Source organism: Leucopleurus acutus (genome assembly GCF_964270905.1).
Source record: "Leucopleurus acutus genome assembly, chromosome: 4".
NCBI lineage: Eukaryota > Metazoa > Chordata > Mammalia > Artiodactyla > Delphinidae > Leucopleurus > Leucopleurus acutus.
The window spans coordinates 124,218,880-124,238,558 of record NC_139146.1 but is presented as its reverse complement, the minus strand read 5'-3'; the positions used below and the strand labels follow the sequence as shown (position 1 = coordinate 124,238,558).

Genomic DNA, 19,679 nt, shown 5'->3' with positions numbered 1-19,679 from the left:
GCAAAAAAAAAAATTTTGCAGCTATCCTGGAATGTATCCATTACAAGCTGTAAATAAAAACCTACATATCACAACACAGGACTCCCTGGAAGGTCTATATCTAGTGAAACCTCCATCCTGATCCACCACATAAACCCTCCCACCTCCAAGTTCCCTTAATTCTTACTACACCAACTACTTTCTACCACATAGTGTAGATTACCTCAAATCCTTATGATAACATGCTCTCAAAATGAATTACAGTGTGTGATGATCAACATGACTGGGCCTCATGATGTCCAGATATCTGGTTAAACATTATTTCTAGGTATGTCTGTGGGGGTGTTTCTGGCTGAGATTAACATTTGAATTGCTGGACTGAGAAAAGTAGAATGTCCTCCCTAATGTGTGTGCATATCATCCAATCCACTGAAGGCCTCAACAGAACAAAAAAGAGGAGAAAGGATGAATTTGCTCTTTCTGTCTGACTGCTGAGCTGGGACATCAGTCTTCTCCTGTCCTCTGACTGGGACTTACACCATCAGTTCTGGCTCTCAAGCCTTCAGACTTGGACCGAATTATACCACCAGCTTTCTTGAGTCTCCAGCTTGCACCCAGCCAAATCATGGGATTTCTTGGCCTCTATAATCCCATGAATCAATTCTTCATTTTATATTTCCTATTGATTCTATTTTTTTGGAGAACCCTAACTAATATACAACATTTTATGAGTGAGGAACTAGGGCCAGGAAAGTTAACAGGGATAGTAAATGGTGAAGTCAGAACTGAAACCAAGGTTTTGTACTCAAACTCCAGTGCTGTCTTTTTTCAGGCTGTCTTAATAAAAGACTCCATAGAGTAATAACTGATACACAGAACAAAAGACACTAAGATAGGAAGAGGACCAAGGTGGCTAGGATGACCCTGAGCTAATCTCTTCCCACAGACACATCAAATCTATGCCTACATACAGAGCAACTCCTCCTGAAGAAGACCTGAGGGCTGACTGAACAGCTTCTCTACATAGAAGGACCACATAGAAATGGGTAGGAGAGACAGAGACACAGTATCCATGGGAACTCCACCCATGAGGCAGCAACCTAAGATAGGAAGGGATATTACTGAGGAGTCCAAGCAGTGATTCACCCACCCTGGGACATAGTGAAAAAACAGCTGTTTAAAGGGCACATATACTATACAACAAAGAAATCCATTTACTAACTTTAGAACTCCTGCCAAACAGGTGGAGAACTGCTGGAGCCCTCTGCAAGATCAGGGGTGCTGGTAGAGCATTGTTTTAGTCCACCAAGGACTTCCCCAGACCCATGCCTGCTCCTGCTCCAGCCGTCCTGCTAAGGTGGCCCTGGTGTTGTGCATTCCAAGGACTGCCCCTGACCTGCGAGCAGTCCACACAGGGGCATTCCCACAGAAGACCACTCCTTCAAGACTGGGAGGGAGAGCTGTTTTCTCTACTTTGTAGAAACAAACACCAAAAGTCAAGCAAAATGAGGATACAGAAGAATGTGTTCCAAACAAAAGAACAAAATAAAACCTTAGGGGAAAAAAAAAACCTAATGAAACAGTGATAAATAATTTACCTGATTAAGAGTTCAAAGAAATGATCATAAGGATGCTCACTGAATTTGGGAGGAAAATGGAGGAATTCAATGAGAATTTCAACAAAGATTAAGGAAATATAAGAAAAACCAATCAGAGAAGAAGACCACAATGAACAGCAGATTAGATGACACAGAAGAATGGATAAGCAATCTGGAATAAAGAATAGTGGAAATCACCCAATCAAAACAACAAAAGGAAGAAAGAATTTTTTTTAATGATGATAATTTAAGGGACTTCAGGGACAACATCAAGTATACTAACATTCACATTATAGATATCCCAGAAGGAGAAGAAAGAGAGAAAGTGACAGAAAACTTATTTGAAGAAACAATGACTGAAAACTTCCCTAACTTGGGGAAGGAAACAGACATCCAGGTACAGGAAGCACAGAGTCCCAAAGAAGATGAACCTAAAGATATCCACACCAAGACATAATTAAAGTGGCAAAAGTTAAAGTAAAAGTGAGAATCTTAAAGACAGCAAGAGAAAAACAACTAATCACATACAAGGGAAACCTTGTAAGACTATCAGCTGATTTTTCAGCAGAAACTTTACAGGCCAGAAGGGAGTGGCAGGATATATTTAAAGTGCTAAAAGAGAAAAAAACTTACAATTTAGAATATGCTATCTGTCAAGGTTTTCATTCAGAATTGAAAGAGGGATTACAAAGTCTCCCAAAAGGCAAAAATTAAAGGAGTTCATCACCACTAAACTGCCTTACAAGAAATGCTAAAGAGTCTTCTTTAAGGCCACAACTAGAAATGACAAAACATACATATATAAAAAAAAACTCACTGGTAAAGGCAAGTATAGTAATTGCAGTGGATGAGGCACTTAAGTGCTAGCATGAAGGTTAAAAGACAAAAATAGTACAAATCAACTATAACTACAATAAGTAGTTAAGGGATACACAAAATTTAAAAGATATAAGATATGACATCAAAATCATCCAATGTGGTGGTGTAGGCAGTAAAAATGTAGGCCATGTACAACGAGCCCACAGCTACACCACACTCAATGGTAAACATCTGAAAGCTTCTCCTCTAAGACCAGAACTGAAACAAGGATGCCCACTCTTGCCACTTCATTCCACACAGTACTGGAAGTCTTAGCCACAGCAATGCGGTAACAAAGAGAAATAAAAGGCATCCAAATTGGAAAGGAAGAAGTAAAACTGTCACTATTTGCAGATGCCATGATACAATAAATAGAAAACCCAAAAGGCTCCACCAAAAAACTATTAGAACTAAAAATGAATTCAGTAAAGATGCAGGATATAGAATAGAAATCTGTTGCATTTCTGCCCACTAATAATGAAAGAGAAAGAGAACTATCTGAAAGAGAAATTAAGAAAACAACCCCATTAACAATTGCATCAAAAAGAATAAAATACCTAAGAATAAATTTAACCAAGGAGGTGAAAAACCTGCATTCTGGAAACTATAAGACACTGATGAAAGAAACTGAAGATGACACAAACATATGGAAAGATACACCATGCTCATGGATTGGAAAGATCAGTATCATTAAAATATCCATACTACCCAAAATAATCTGCAAATTCAATGCAATTCCTACCAAAATATCAATGGCATTTTTCACAGAACAAGAACAAATAATCCTAAAATTTGTATGGAACCACAAAAGGCCCCAAATACACAAAGCAATCTTGAGAAAGAAGAACAAAGCTGGAGGTGTCACACTCCCAGAATTGAAACTATACTACAAAGCTACAGTAATCAAAACACTATGGCACTGATACCAAAACAAACACAGAGAACAATGGAACAGAATAGAGAGCCCAGAAATAAACCCATGCTCATATGGTCAAGGGGGTAAGAATACAATGGGGAAAAGATAGTCTCTTCAATAATTGAACAGTGTTGGGAAAACTGGACAGCCACATGTAAAATAATGGAACTGGACCACTTTCTTATACCATATACATAAATTAACTCAAAATGGTTTTAAAGACTTAAATGTAAGACTTGAAACCATAAATAGAAGAAAACATAGGTAGTAACTTCTTTGACATCAGTCTTAGAGATATTTTTTGGCATATGTCTCCTCCAGAAAGGGCAACAAAAGCAAAAATAAACAAATGGGACTATATCAAACTAAAAAGCTTTTGCACAGTGAAAGAAACCACTGACAAAACTAAAAGGTGATCTATTGAATAGGATATCTGCAAACAATGTATCTGATAAGGGGTTGATATCCAAAATATGTAAAGAATTCATACAGCTCAATAGCTAAAAAATAACCCAGTCAAATATGGGCAGAGGACCTGAATAGATATTTTTCCAAAGAAGACATACAGGTGGCCAACAGGAACACAAAAAGGTGCTCAACATCACTAATAATCAGGAAAATACAAATTAAAATCACAGTGCGATCAACTCATACCTGTCAGAATGGCTATTTCAAAAAGACAAGATGTGGAGAAAAGGGAACCCTCGTGCACTGTTGATGGGACTGTAAACTGGTATAGCCACTACAGAAAACAGTATGGAGGCCCCTCAGAAAACTAAAAATAGAGCTACCATATTACCCAGCAATTCCACTTCTGGGTATTTACCCAAAGAAAATGAAAACACTAATTCGAAAAGATACATGTACTTCTATGTTCATTGCAGCACTATTTACAATAGCCAAGATATGGAAACAAACTAGGTGTCCATCAACAGATGAATGGGTAAAAATGACGGGATATATATACACACATATATACACATATATACAATGGAATATTACTCTGCCATATAAAAGAATGAAATCTGTGGCAACATGGACAGATGCAGAGGGTATTATGGTAAGTGAAATAAGTAAGAAAGAGAAAGACAAATACCATGTGATTTCACTTGTATGTGTAATCTAAAAAACAAAGCAAACAAAAAAACAAAACAGAAACTGACATAGGTACAGAGAACAAACTGGTGGTTGCCAGAGGGCAGTGGGGTAGGGGGACTGGTGAAAGACGTGAAGGGAGTAAGAGGTACAAGCTTCCACTTATAAAGTAAATAAGTCTTGGGGATGTAATGTGCAGGAAATATAGTTGATAACTGCAACAACTTTGTATGGTGATGGATGGTAACTGGACTTATTGTGGTGATCATTTCATAATGTATAAGAGTATTGAGTCACTATGTTGAACACCTCAAACTATATCATATTGTATGTTAATTATAACTCAATAAAAAAAAAACACACTAAGTTACTCTGTAGACCAGAATCATGCCCTGCACAGATAAAAGGGATCCCACTGAATCTAAGTGTGATGCTTAGCAGCCTTGGGGTGAAACCCTGAGGACTCATGACCCATCACACCAAGGCCTTTGCCACAACTTACATCACACTGCCTCCCCTCTATGACTTTCACAGTGTTTTTTTCTGTGGCAGCGTAGGGGCTGGGGTAGGGGTGGAGGATAGCTATTGAGAGGTCATTTGAACCTTGCTTGAAAACACATGGGATTCCATAAACCCATAAGGAGATGTTACAAGCTTCCAACGTAAGCAAAATAGGTTTTTCCCTTCATTGCCAGACACATACATCTAACTAAAAACTGAATACACAATTTAAATTTTTTCTGCTTTTTGTGCAAGAGAATTTTTTTTTTAAGATTTATTTATTATTTATTTTTGGCTACGTCAGGTCTTAGTTGTGGCATGAGGGATCTTTCGCTGCAGCGTGCGGGCTTCTCTCTAGTTGTGGCGCACAGGTTCCTGAGCGCATGGGCTCTGTAGTTGTGGCGCGTGGGTTCCAGAGCACGTGGGCTCTGTAGTTTGCAGCACACAGGCTCTAGTTGAGGCACACAACCTCAGTAGCTGTGGCGCGTGGGCTTAGTTGCCCCATGGCATGTGGGATCTTAGTTCCCTGACCAGGCATCAAACATGCGTCCCCTGCACTGTAAAGCGGATTCTTTACCACTGGACCACCAGGGAAGTCCCAAGAATTTTATTTGAAATGTCATTTTTACTTAGTCCTCAGCATTCACTATGACAGGCAAAATAGTCTTCATCATTTCTAGAAGTCTTATTTACTAGCATTTAATAATAAATAGCATGCATTCAGGACTTACTATGAGTCAAGCATTGCTTTGAGCCTACATGTACTAATTCATCACACACAAAAAAACTTTATATCAAGCTGATACCATTGTTATCCATATTTTCCAGATGAGGAAACTGAGGCACAGTGCCCAAGATGACAAGTAGTGGAGCTGAGATTCAAACCCAGGCACACTGATCCCATAGTCTGGCTATATTTTAGCTTAATTTTAGTCTTCAAAGCTAAGAACTCTCTACCATGTAATGTCAATCATCTTTAGTTCTAGAACCAAGAACTAGACAAAGTACTTGGAAGTTATACATTGACTGTAGCTAGAAATGCATCCCACAGATTTCAGGCTATACCCCTCCTATTACATAGCCAAACAAATTATCTGATCATCTTTCTCAAGCAGGAAAAGGGGAAAGGAAGTAAAGCCAGCTGTTTGGCCTTGGGTAGCAGCTGGGTCGGGGACAGGGAGAGGAAGGCTACCAAAAGGAAGTCTGAGAGAATTCTACAGCCAATCTCAAGTACCTAAAACAGGTCATCAAAGCAAAGCCAGAAGCACATACCAACACATGCTGGGAACTACAATGGAAGGCCAGCAGGAGTCGGATAATCAGGGAAGATGACAGTTGGCAGGTAATCTAGACTCATCCTGGAGACAGATGCAAATGACCACTGTGGAAATCTCACATGCTTCCAGTGTGTGTGTACAGACAGGTCAGGTCCATTCAAAAGAGCCAGAATGAGACAATCATATATGGTAATACAATTCTATGACCATCAAAGCTGGCACACACTAGGTAAGTACATAAGCTTGTATGTAAGGTAAGCAGTAAGAGTATGTCTGTAATAAGATAAGGGATAAACAATGCAATTCAGACCATAAAATTCCAAAAGATCAATGATAAAATATATGGAGGAAAGAAACTTTACAATAAATTTAATATGCATACAAATGAAATGTAAAAAATAGAAAGTAAAAACCTTTACTAGCTCTACCACTGGCTAGTAAATTTTTTTTCATTATGCTCTTCAATACAATTTAACAAAAGTGTTGATCTTCCAGTATATGAGATTGAGAACACCAGGAATTACAGGGACTCAAATACCATTAAATTGTAACAGCACAAGGCAATCACAATCCATCGTCTTACTAATACAAGTAAACAGCTGTAACACCATAAAGAACATTAAGAAAAGAGCTAGACAGAACAAGGAAACATTTAGTGGGAGGAGGTGGCATTTGAGATATGCCCAAAATCTCTCTGGTGTCAAGAACAGGCAACAGAAGACAAGGAACAATGTAGACAGAACAAGGGTGGCAACAATGGGTATAAATGAAGGGACAAATGAAGGCCCTGGCAACTAGTGTGATCCAATTTGGGGAGGAATCAAAGATGATATGAAGGTGTTAGGAAACATCTTCCTTAATCCAAGGTTGGCACTAGGACAGCCTCTTGAAAGAAGGCCTCACACTGTTCCTAAGGACCGCCTACCTCGGCATCCCTTGGCATCATCACCACCCAGACTTCAGGAGAGGGACTGCCATCCCTGGACACGTTGACTAAAGCTACTTAATAACCCTTCCCTTAAATCATACCACCCCAAGAGGTGTTTTGGGTTTTCCATTTTTACCTCCACAGTACAGTTGAGACAGAGTTCACACATTTAGAAAGACTTTCCTAAAGGATGGGGATTCATAAAAGGAAGTAACCGCAAAAGATGTAATGAATCAGAAACAAGATATAGGTTAGTCCTTCTCAGGCCATGGAGCACAGTTGGCATCAGGCCTTCCCATCTCCCACATCTTCCCAGATGGTCGATATTATGTTTAATGCCCAGGCACCCCTCCTAGTCAGGCTCCTCAAAGTCAGACCAGGAGAGCAAACACACGAGCACAGCGGGTACTCTCTCTCACAGCCCGTGTGTGGGATCCCAAGGCCTGCTTTTTACACAATTAATTTATATGAGCCATGACCTTGCTCTGCAGCCTTGTCACTCTCAGCAATGAAACACACAACCACTCCAACAAATAGCAAAATCACAGACAGACACGCACCAAATGCATAAATACATCTATAGAAGGGATCCATTAACAAAATATAGAAAGTTTCAAAAAGGAGCTGATTAATGAAGGTTGGGGGAAAAAAGAAAAAGAGTAGAAGATAAATGACTTCAATTTAAAAAATGTCAGAATTTGAGATGTCAAAAATACTTCCAGGCAGAGATACGTACCAGGTAGAGAAATGTTAATCTGCAGTTAGTAAAGGAGGTCGACCCTGGAGATGTTAAAAAAAAAAAAAAAAGTTGCAGTTCTGGGAACACATAAGTAGAAAGTATAGAAAAGATCGAAGTGAGAGGAAGACAAAACCTTTGGAAACGCCTCTATCACACTGAGTAGGGGACACAAGGAGGAATTGGCAAGACAGAGACAGAGAGGATGCAGTGAGACAGAAGGCAGTGAAGATGATGCATTCAAGAAAGAGGAAGTGGGCAGCAGCCCAAAATGCTTTAGAGAATGAGTCAGGTTAAACTAAGAAAGCCCAGCGGATCTGAAATAAAAGAACACAGCTGCCTTTGGAGAGGCAGAATTTAGCATAGTGGTGGGGGAGATCAGAACAGGGCGGGAAGGGGTGATCAGCAAGTGGGGGTGGGGCATATGCCTTCACATGGAGGAGGGAAGGAGATGGGACGGAGGACTTGGGACTCTACACTTGTCTGGCACAGGGACCTGGCCTCACTGCTGCCTCCCCAGCACCAGCACGAGTTCCTGGAATGTAATACGTACCCCATAAATACTGTTCATGGAATGTTGTTTATTCAGTGAACGTTGTTGTCTGATTAAGCAAATGAATTAGTGAATGAACACAGTACTGATATTTGGGGGAGTACAAGAGAATAATCTTGTTATGGAACGTGTGTAATTCAGGTATGAAGGCTGCAGTTACATTGTTTGAAGATCTGGTCACAAGATAAAGTGGCACAATGGATAAGAATCCCCCTGCCAATGCAGGGGACACGGATTCGAGCCCCGATCCGGGAAGATTCCACATGCCACGGAGCAACTAAGCCCATGTGCCACAACTACTGAAGCCTGCGTGCCACAACTACTGAAGCCCATGCACCTAGAGCCCATGCTCCACAAGAGAAGCCACTGCAAGGAGAAGCCCACGCACCACAATGAAGACCCAACGCAGCCAAAAATAAATTTATAAAAACAACAACAACAACAAGAAAAAGGCTGTCAGTGTAGTTCACATGGTTGGATTTAGCGTGGGGCAGAGAGTGGCAGTCTCACCACCAAGAGAGACTGAGGTTAGTCTCTTTGATAGTAATCTGAAGAAAAAGAGAGCCTTTCAGGCCAGACACTAGAACTCAGAGGCAAACACAGGAGCAACTGCCTTGACCACGAAAACATCAAGAGGTGCTGAAAGGAGTTCCCGAGGGGCAGGCTGTCAAGAAGGGGCTCTCCACCTGGGGGGCAGTGGGGAGCAAGGAACTAAGAAATCCAGACAAGCGCCCACAAGGTTGTGAAAACCCTTTGGGGCTAGAGGCCACCCATCTCAGGCTGCTACCAGTTCTTGTCCTCTGTATTAAATCCCTTTGTTCGGCCCCACATTTAAAATCTTTGGAAAGTTCCAATTTGGGTCTGAGAACATGGAAGCATTCAGCCAGCACTGGGGGATGGGCGGATGGCTGCCCTGGGGTGGCAGTAGGAGCATAATAAGAGTGGAATAAGCCCAGGGATTAGTGCTGTGGAGTAACCACCAAGACACCTAGAAGTTTCAGGTTTTGTTTTATTAGGTGACATGGTATTCCTTTACAGGGAATCCAGGAAAGAACTTTTTTTTTTTCCTGTCATTTCTCATTTGGGATTTTTATGGTTCTGACGAAGGAGAATTGAGCAGAGATGAGGTCTAAAGGGAGAAAATGGGTAAAGGGCAACAGAAACGTTCAACTGTAAGAATTGATATAATGTAATTAAACAAAGCCCTGGAAGAAAGAAGAGGCTATGAGATCCAAAGGGAGTGGGGGAGGTTTGTTTTTACAAAGTGGTATAAAGAAAGATTATGAGTAAAGAGATCGCGAGCAGATGGAAGACACTCTGGGTGAGACTTAGGGGACAGAGTCAGCGAGAGAGCTGATGCAGCACAGAAAGTTCACAAAGCTGCTATGGTGAGGTCGGAGAGCCCAGTGTATAAGAATGTGTCTGCAATCTTGAGTGGCTAGATTGCTGGAATTTCCAGAAATTCTAATCAGCACCCTTTAATACTACCTATAACAATACTTGGCAACCTGAAAGGTTTTTTGCGATTGAAGATGCAGTCTTGCACTTGAGGCAAGTTCAGCTCACCATAATGGGTCTGCCACATACCAAGTCATCATAATGGGATAAACTCACACCTCATGGCAGAATCATCTCACAATTTTAGAAACAACTCTAAAAAGACAGGTTCTAATCAAAGGAATCATAATTAATTTACACTGCTTATTTTCCTTTAAATAGAGTCCAGTTGTACTGTTTCACACCAAGATCCTTAAGGTCTTCCAGATGGAAGAAATTTTGGAAATTATCTAATCCAACCTCTCATCTATTATGACTTCAGTTTTCAACATCCATGGGAGACACAAAATTGGTGCCCACTGGCAGCATGTGCTCCTCTCCATTTCTCAGCCACCTTTGCAGTACACCTGAGGCCACGTGGCTAAGCTCTGACCAATGGGACATTGGTGGACCTGATCTAAGTCACTCCCAGCCCTGGCCCTACCTTGGATGGAGAAGGACCAATCAACCTGCATCGTATCAGACTCTGCTTGAGATGTAAATAAACTTCATTATGTTATTCATCGGCATTTGTGGATCTGTTTCAGCAGCAAGCATTAATTGATTTTCAAGCCTTATTTTAATAACCTAGCAACTCAATGAGTCGTCAGTCATGACAGAGAAAGGAATGGAGATTATTATTACCCACAGAGCAAAAGGATTAAAAAAGAGAGAAGAAGTCAGTAACCCATTTTTAAAATACAGTGGCATCTTACTTATCTAAAGGTTATTGAGACCTGACTTATCAAGGCTAAAGCCTCACCCTGCCCGCACCACCCCCACACCAGAGAACCAAGAAATAAGCCATAGAGGTCTTAAAACAACCCAGCTTGAGAGCTAAATGGAGTTTTAGAGCTTCACTCACTAGTTAGCCTCTCAGGCTCTATTTATTTATTCAAATTATCTTGGAGTAAATAAACCAGTCTTGGAAATCTAGTTTGTTATCTCACATCAGATAAATACTAGGAAATCGGAAGCCATAAGGAGTACTGCTAGAAGGGTGCACATCACAACATTCTGAGATCTGTCTATAAAAGATATCATCCATTTTATAAAGGATGATTGAGCCCTGCTACTCCTGAATCCAGAAGGCATCACTGGAGGAGGTCAGCCCGCAGCTGGTAAAAATGACTTATGTCCTCCACTACCTCTAGTAAACTTCCAGAGAAGGTAGGACAATGTGTAAGAAGTCTCTGGAAATAGTTACTCAAAACAGTTTCAGTGTTTAAAGGCATACACTTGTTTACTTGAAAAACCAATGTGTGAGGGCCACCTCACTTCCCCAGGTGGCCACATAATGATCCTCAAATATATGCGACATTGCCATTTGCACACTGTTAAAAAGTAAAACCGAGAAAGAGTTGTTCCTCCCAAACCTACCTGGGTGCTCATATACAGACTGAAGGAAATCAGCATTCCATAAGCAAAATCAGGATCCAAATATCATGTGAGGTAGAAAAGACCTTAGAGACCATTCAGAAAAGTTAGGTGACCAGAGGGCACCCATTCATCTCCCTGCAGAGGAGGAACCAAAGCCCATGTCCCCTGCCTTCTCGGCTTGGGTATAACTATCCACATCACAATTCTCCTTCCTTGTACTTACTCACAACCTCTCCATCCCTTCCCAGGCCTCCCGATAAGCCTGATGTGCTCACCTGCAGAAAGCAGTGTCCGACTGGGGCATGCTCCAGAAGGGTGGCGTTGTACACCTGCTTCAGGAAGATGGGCTCGTTGTCATTCACGTCGCCCACAGTGATGCTCACAAGGCAGGTGGCAGAGAGCGGGGGCTCTCCGAGGTCTTGGGCCACCACTCTCAGCTCTACGGCCTCCTGGACTTCTCGGTCCAGACTCCGGGTGGTGCTAATCACACCAATTTCAGGATCGATGCTGAAGGATGGTCCACACTCAGCGGTGGCCCTCAGAGCCTCCGGGTTGCAGCGCGCTGGGAGAGGGACCAGCGCGTAGCGCAGCCGGGCGTGGTCTGTGCCGGGCTCATCCTCATCGGAGGCGCTGACGCACACTACCGCGGTGCCGGGGGCCGCGGCCTCGGACACTGAGGCCCGGTAATGCTCCTGGCTGAAGAGAGGCGGTTGGTCATTGAGGTCAGCGATCCGGAGCAGCAGCGTCTCCTCCGTGCTCAGCGGCGGGGTTCCCGCATCCGTGGCCACCAGTCGCAAATCATACAGGTCTCTGCTCTCCCTGTCTAGGGGCCCCTCGACACAAAGAAAGAATACCCCGGAGGAGCCTCCGGACCGCAGCGCAAAGGCTCCCTCACCGCCCTCCAAGGCCAGCGAGATGCTCCCGCCCCCGAGGCCCATACCGAGGTCCCCGACGGCCTCCTCTGCCTTCTCTGGGTCACCGTCCGCGTCGGACACGGAGACCCGAGCCACATAGTCGCCGACTCGAGCGCCCTCAGAGACGCGCGCGGCGCCTCCTTCGGTAAGGAAGAGTAGATGAATGGCGGGCCAGTTGTCATTCACGTCCAGCACCGCGATGGACACGCGCACGGTGGCAACCTCGGGCTCGGCACCTCCGTCGCGGGCCTCCACCACGAGCTGGTGCCAGGCCTGAGCCTCGCAGTCCAGCGGCCTCTGCACCCTCACCACCCCGCTCATCTCCTCCACCGCGAAATAGGCCGCGTCGCCCAGTGTCCCGCCACTGCCACCCGTCCCGGGCGCCTGCCGAGAGCGGATTCTGTAGCGCACGTGGCCATTGGGCCCCAGGTCACGGTCCGTGGCGCGCACACGACAGACCTCGGCGCCTGGCAGTGCGTCCTCGCGCACGGTGGCGCGGTACTCGCTCTGCTCAAATACGGGTGGGTTGTCGTTCTCATCCAGCACGCGCAGGTCCACCCGCAGGCTGCCCGTGCGCCTCGGGCGACCGCCGTCCCACGCCTCGATCTGCAGCTCGTGTGCTGCCACCGCCTCTCGGTCCAAGCGCCGCAGCAGCACCAGGTCTAGGGGCTCAAGGGGCGACGAGGACGGCGGCGACTTTGGTGACACCGGAGCCCCGTAGCGCAACTGGAAGAATGGTCCTGCGGGGTCCTCAGAAAGGTCGGACGGTTGCACCAGGGTGTAACCCTGTATGCTGAACAGCCCAGCGTCTGGGTCTTGGGCGCCTGGCAGGCGGAAAGCTGTACCTGGCGGGCTGAGCTCGGACACGTCGAGTTGCAGGGAGTCGCGGGGAAAGCGGGGCGAGTGGTCGTTCACGTCGTTGACGCGGATCTCCACCTGCACCACCGCGCCCAGCAGCGTGGCGGCCACGAAGCTGTAGTGGTCCCGCCGCTCTCGGTCCAGGCGCCGCGCCGTGCGGATGATGCCTGTGTCCGGATGCACGTGGAAGTCGTCCAGCAACGGGGAGTCATCCGAATCCTCAGACAGAAAGAAGCCGCCCCCCTCCTGCTGCTGCTGCGTGGCCGGCAGCCCCGCGCGGATGTCGCCGACTAAAGTGTCTGGAGGAAGGCCCTCGTCCACGGAAAGGCTGAGGTTGAACACCTGGGCAGACGAGCCCGAGGCCGCCCACAGCCATGCGTGCACGAAGAGCCCGAGCAGGAAGCGCTGCGCCCTGGCGCCGCCGCCGCCCGGCAGCCCGCTGGGTGACCCTCTGCTCCCGGGGAGCAGGAGGCGCTTCCCGGCCTGAGCCCCGAGCTGCTGACGCCCTTCGCCCATCCTCCGCCCAGAAGGGCTCATTTCTCCAGCTCCTTGGGAAGGCTCCCGGGTAACTGCCAGGTTGTGGCGCGATGGCAGAAAAATCCAGGAGCCTCTTCAGTGTCTGAACCAAAGAAAAAAAGACTTTGTTTGGCAAACAAAACCAACAGACCCAGGAGTTCCCGAGGTTACATCTGCAACTGGTGAAAACGTCCTCCGCCCGCAGCTCGCGCAGACAGGGAGGGAAGCTCTAGCTGCCTCTGCTGCTGCAGCCACCTCTCAGCCCCTGGATTTCTTTAAACGAGTCTCATCTCTTTTCCTCTCTCCTTTTATTCTTTTTACATCTGTTTCTTGTCCTTCTCGGCTGGTTGTTTCGCCCTGGTAAAGTCAGGTGCATTATTCTTTTGCCAAATAGAATGAAATTATTTAAAGCGCACACACAAGGAGAGGCTGGGGGTCGGGCCGGGGAAGGGGGTGGAGTAAGGGCGGGAGGCCGGGAGCAAGGGCGCGCGGGGCCGGAGCGGGAGGGAGGGAGGGAGGAAGGGAGGAGGGAGCCGCGGCTCGGGCTGCGGTGTAGTCAGCGGCTCTTGGGGCAGCCGCACCCGCCGCGTCTCGGGGCGCCGGGGACCACGAGGCTCCCCTCCGCCCCAGCCCCCTCCGCTCTCCTCCCGCGTCGTGACGCGGCGCACACCCGGGCAAACTCCCACCTGCGAGGCGCCGCTGCAGTGGGGCCCGTTCGTGGCTGGGCTGGGGACGGAGCAGAGGGAGGCAAACGAGAAAGGACCCGGAGATTTGGACTGTGGGGCGGGTGAAGGTCGCGCAGGCGGGGCGTCCGCCGGGGCTGCGCGTGCAAAGTGGTGAGGGGTGGGGGAAGGTGAGGCGGCAGCCTTTCCACGCTCTTCCCCCCTCCATCTCCTCGACGGGCCCTGCAGCCGGCCTGACGCTGGGCTCCGGCTGAGCAGAGAGGGTGGGGGTTATCATCACACTGGGGAGCCAAACTTGTGTTCTCCATGTGGCGAGAGAGACTCGTCCCCAGCGGAAGGACAGATGGAGTCAAAGGCCGATGCACAGCTGGGGCCAGGATGACTGCAAAGGCAGGGGGAGGCGGAAATTGGAAAAACCCTCGAGAAACCCCGAGAAATCTGTGACACACATGGTGCAAACCACGCTTTATTATGCCGCGCTACCACTCGGCGATGTGAGAGCGGCTTGTCAGTCCCCTCTGCTACCAGGAATGACGACAATAGATTCGGCTTGCGAACACTTTTTATGCATTCAGCGCCATCACGACACTTCCAGAATGGTTTACGATGCTGATTTATGGGCAGAAAGACGGGGTGGCTGAGGACCATCACCTCCCCGCGCTCCACCATCGCCGCTGAGCAGGGCAGTTTGCTGTCAGGGCAACTATTGATACCATTTTCAAAATAGCTTGTGTCTGAGCACAAGAAGAACGCCAATAAATTCCCATAGTCGGGGGTTTCTCGTCATTTATCTGTCATAATAGGTAAAAACTGATAAATTGCCTCTAATAAGAAATGCCTGAGGAGGGGCTCTCTGCCCTCTTAAGGATGGCTGGCCAAGTTTAGCAAATGGTTTCTGCAATTTTGCTTTTACGCCAGAGGGAAGAATTAATTTCCTTGATACTGTTGCTCCTCTTTCGGGCGGACCGAAAGCCCTGCCTAGCGGTTCCTTACAGCAACAGCAAGATGCCTTTTTAACATATATAACTGCTAACTTACAACCACACCATCATCTCCATGTCTGATAAAATAATAATAAAACAATGTATTTTACAGCAAACACATTGCACGTAAATGGAGACGTTACTGAAATAAATTCAGTGTCCCTTCACCAATGAATCTCCTCACCACTGAGGAGATATGTTACCAGTCTTTAGGGTCTCCTTTCTCCTCAGCCTTTGCAGTCTCACCCTAGCTAGGCCCCTGCCTCCACCCTTGCGCCTTTGTAAGTAATTATCAAGCAAGCATCCAGATTGATATTTTAAAACTAACTCAAATCATGTCACCCCCCTGCTTAGAACCTGTCAGTATATTTCCATTATACTTGGATTATAATTCAGACTTCTTCAAACAGTGCAGGACTCTACCTAATATGGCCCTATCCACCTTTCTGACCTCATTGCTGCACATCCAGCTTTCCTGCCTTCTTTCTGATCTTAGTGCCTGTTGTGGACTGAATGTATCTCCCTCAAAATTCGTACGTTGAAATCCTACCCTGCCCCTGGCTTTAGGAGGCCAGGTCTTTGGGGTGATTAGATTACATGAGGTCATGGGATTAGTGCCTTTATATGAGTGAGGAGAGATCCTGCAGCTCTCTGCTCTTCACCATGTGAAGGTAGAAAAAGCCAACAGTCCACAAACAGGAAGAGGGCCTGCAACAGAACTTGACCGTGCCGGCACCCCTGATCTCAGACTTCCAGCCTCCAGAACTGTGAGAAATACGAATCTGTTGATTATAAGCCCCCAGTCTGTAGCACTTTGTTACAGCAGCCTGAACAGACTAAGACAGTACATTTGAATTGTGAGAAATTTTCTGTGCCTGGGAGTTCTTTCTTCTGCTTTGTGAAGAGTTGGCTGTTTCTCATTCAGGCCTCAACTCAAATACCAACTGTTTCGAGACCTTCCTTGACCACCCTACCTACCTCAAGTAGCTTCTCCACCTTAAACTCTGTATCCTCATATTTGATTTCATTCACAGCACCTGTCAGCACCTGAAATTAGCTTGTTTTATTCATTTGTTTATTAGATTATTGTGATCTCAACCCTATTCATGCACTGTAAGCACTGCTTTATCCCAGAACCTAGAGGAGTACCTACCACATAGTGAGTCTTTATTCACTAAATATCTATGGGATAGATGACTGAATGGGTGGTTGGTTGAACTAAAGAGTAGATGGAAGGATACTCTGTTGAAGGAGGAGTTTGAGGCCAGAGCTCAGAATTAACTAGCATGAGATCTTTTGTTGTGATGAGTTGTATCTTCTCAATTTACTCCTTTGGAACATTCTATGGAGCTTTTTGAGCTGATTTTTGAACTTCTTCAATTTATTTTGCAAACTGTACTGCTATCAAATATTTACCTGAGTCTAAAAATAAAGGAAAAGCAGCTAGTTTTTCCACATCTTTCACCGACACATTCATTGTAAATAGCGGTTTAGTTTAGAAACAAGTGGAAAATCAGGAACTTGAAACATCTATTTTCCTATCCACTTTTAGGCTTTCTCTTTCAGTATGTGCAGCTCAAGGTCTCCTGCCCATTTCACAATGTCCTTCTTTGAATGTCCTGAGCAGCCTTCTAGAATTAAGAATTCGATTTAGTTGAGTGAAAGAAATAAGAGCATTTCTCAAATATGCAAAAAAAAAAAAAAATTAGATAGCACAGGAGCTAACAATCTGCAAGAAATAGGTCCAGATCTGCCCCCTTGAGAAAAACAGCAGGATGTAACTGGCAAGAATTTGGGTTTTGAAGCTGGGCAACCCCAGTTCTGCTCTATAATTTTGGGCAAGTTATTTCAACCTCGTTAAGCCTCGGTTTCCCCTTCTGCAAATTGAGGCTTATAATATATAACTTACAGGGATGTTATGAGCCTCAAATGAGACAATGTACATGGATTAATACACAGAAAGTATCCAGTAAATATTATTTCTCTTGCCCTCTGTTATTTGTGTGATTAAATATTTTAGGGGTGAAGTGTTTGGGGATTACCAGTAATATCAAACTCTGACTTCATAGCCCCCTTGAGTGTGTAGAGAGGGAAGAAATAAAATTTCTACATTCATGAACAGAAACTATCATGGGCAGAAAGGTTCAGAGCAGATCTTCCCCTGGTGTTACTTGGTTTAAGTAGTACCGGAAGTCCATCGTCAAAAACATTTTCTCCCAGACTGTAGGTAATCCTTCACTTTGCAACAGTTAAATGGTCTAAATAGATACTAAGCGCTCAAAGCATCTTACATTAACCCTTCAGGAAAGGAATTATAATTATTACCCCCATCTTACAGATGAAAAAACTGAGATTCAGGGCACCACAAGTAACTTCATCAAAGTCACATAGGTATAAGTGGTGGTATACACGGTGTCCATGGTCTTCTGAGCTCTTCACTGGTCATTTATCATCTCTGTGATTCTCTGCTTAAAGCAGATTGTCTTGCTTCTGAATTTTCATTGAAATCCATACAGTGAGATAGTAAGAGTTTTGGAAAGACCTGGGAGAACTACAGAAAGAAGAACTTTGGACAGCATGCTTGGCTGAATGGTGGGATGGCACAGGAGAAAAGCCACAATTAAGTGGCTACTTGGAACTCAACAGAAAGAAACGAACTATTTAGAAATGGTACTTAAAGGCAAGTGAGGAGGATTGTGTGGGACATGGAGGGTTTCTTCCCTTCCTCTCCCCCAAGGGGAGGACCCTCTGAGGTCAGGAAGGACAGTATGACTGCAGGGACTACACTTGCCATCTTTGGTTTATATGTCATCTGTCTAAAAGGATGAACTAAAGAGTGTTTGGAGCTTGTGGTGGTTAAATTTTATATGTCAACTTGGCTAGGCTATAGTGCCTAGTTTGGTCAAACACTAGTCTAAATGTTGCTGTGAAGATATTCTGTAGTTGTGATTAAGATCTCTAAGGAGTGGACTTTAAGTGAAGGAGGTTACTCTTGATGATATGGTGGCCCTCACCCAGTCAGTTGAGAGCCTTATGAGCAAAATCTAAGGTTTTCCAGGAATTCTGCCTCAAGACTGTAACTTAGAAATCCTGCCTGAGCTTCCAGCCTGCTGGCCTGCCCTACCAGTTTTGAACTTGCCAGCCTTCACAATCCTTTAAGCCAATTACTGTATGTCTCTTGGTTCTGTTTCTCTGGAGAGCTCTGACTGATACAGAGCTTTATAAGAGGAAATGATTTAGTGTCTAATATCATAGTCTGTATTTCGTATCTGCATATATTTTGTGTTCTTAAAGGTTTAAAATTATGATCCTGGACATGATGGGGATCTTGTCCAGATAGGTAATCACATGATAGGTAATCAGGCACAACTTCCTACCTTAGGACCTAAGCCATCCCAGAGAGATAGGTGATAGTCCTTTCCCTCTTTTTTGGTGTTGAGAACTGATTCTGTATGCACCCATTCTATTTTCTAAACCCAACAGAATATGATTTAATTTTATAGAGTATTAGTCTCTGTTTTTGGTATCAATATATAGTTATTTCCTCTGATTCTTCAGGAAGAGGAAGAAAAACTGGTCAATAATTTCTTTATAGCAACATTTCATCATGCAGTTGAAGGGAAGTATAACACAGCTTATCATTAAGTAGATTTAGATATATCAAATCCTATTTTTCAAATCTGTAGAAGCTGGAAGTATATGCTAAAGTTCTCTCTACATTTGAAGATTATAGTATAAGTAGGTCTGAGACAGAACCCCTAGCTAAAGTAATTCCTGCCCGATTTCCCCCAAGTCCCCCTCTCGCTCATAAATTGCTTATTCTCCTTCCCAGTAATTGGTAAGGCAGACCAACTTCTCCCCACTCCCTTCGCCAGGCTCCAGATGGCCTACAAAGGCCAATCAAATCTGCTCAAACACATAGGCTTTAAGATTTGGCTTTTCTGACTCTGTCTTTGGCACACACATGCACACACACACACCCCATCTTGCTTTCCCTGAAAGCCTTTCTTTAGATGAAATGATCCTAGCTTCTTATTTCCCCAACCCTTTAATCATTTTGTTTCTGTTCTCTGAACTCTTTCCAATTTCCCTATATACTGTATAAGATGTGGAAACCAAAACCACACACCATTTTCTAACAGGGTCTATTCATTGCCAAATCTAGGGAGGCTGACTTACTTTTTCAATCAGCAATCAAAGCCAAGTCCAACAGGTTGTTAACAAGTAGATGTCTGAACAGGTTTGACACCCCCATTCCAATAAAGCAACACCTTGTAAGTAGATAATTATTCAGTGTGGAAAGGTAATTGATTAGCTTTCACTCAAAGGAATTTTTAGAATATGCATGTATTTGTTTAAGACAGCATG

The 19,679-nt window shown here is 44.8% G+C and overlaps 1 protein-coding gene across 1 annotated transcript in view; it reads right to left on the bottom strand.

Annotated features, from left to right (window-relative positions):
* Positions 1–13,666, bottom strand: part of DCHS2 (dachsous cadherin-related 2) — a gene marked incomplete at both ends in the record, with an annotated part of 285,527 nt that extends 271,861 nt beyond the window's left edge. Inside the window, one exon of the mRNA XM_082837826.1 lies at positions 11,633–13,666. Coding sequence (XP_082693952.1) covers positions 11,633–13,666 — 2,034 coding nt within the window. The remainder of the gene's footprint in view (positions 1–11,632) is intronic.
* Positions 13,667–19,679: the final 6,013 nt, after the last annotated feature.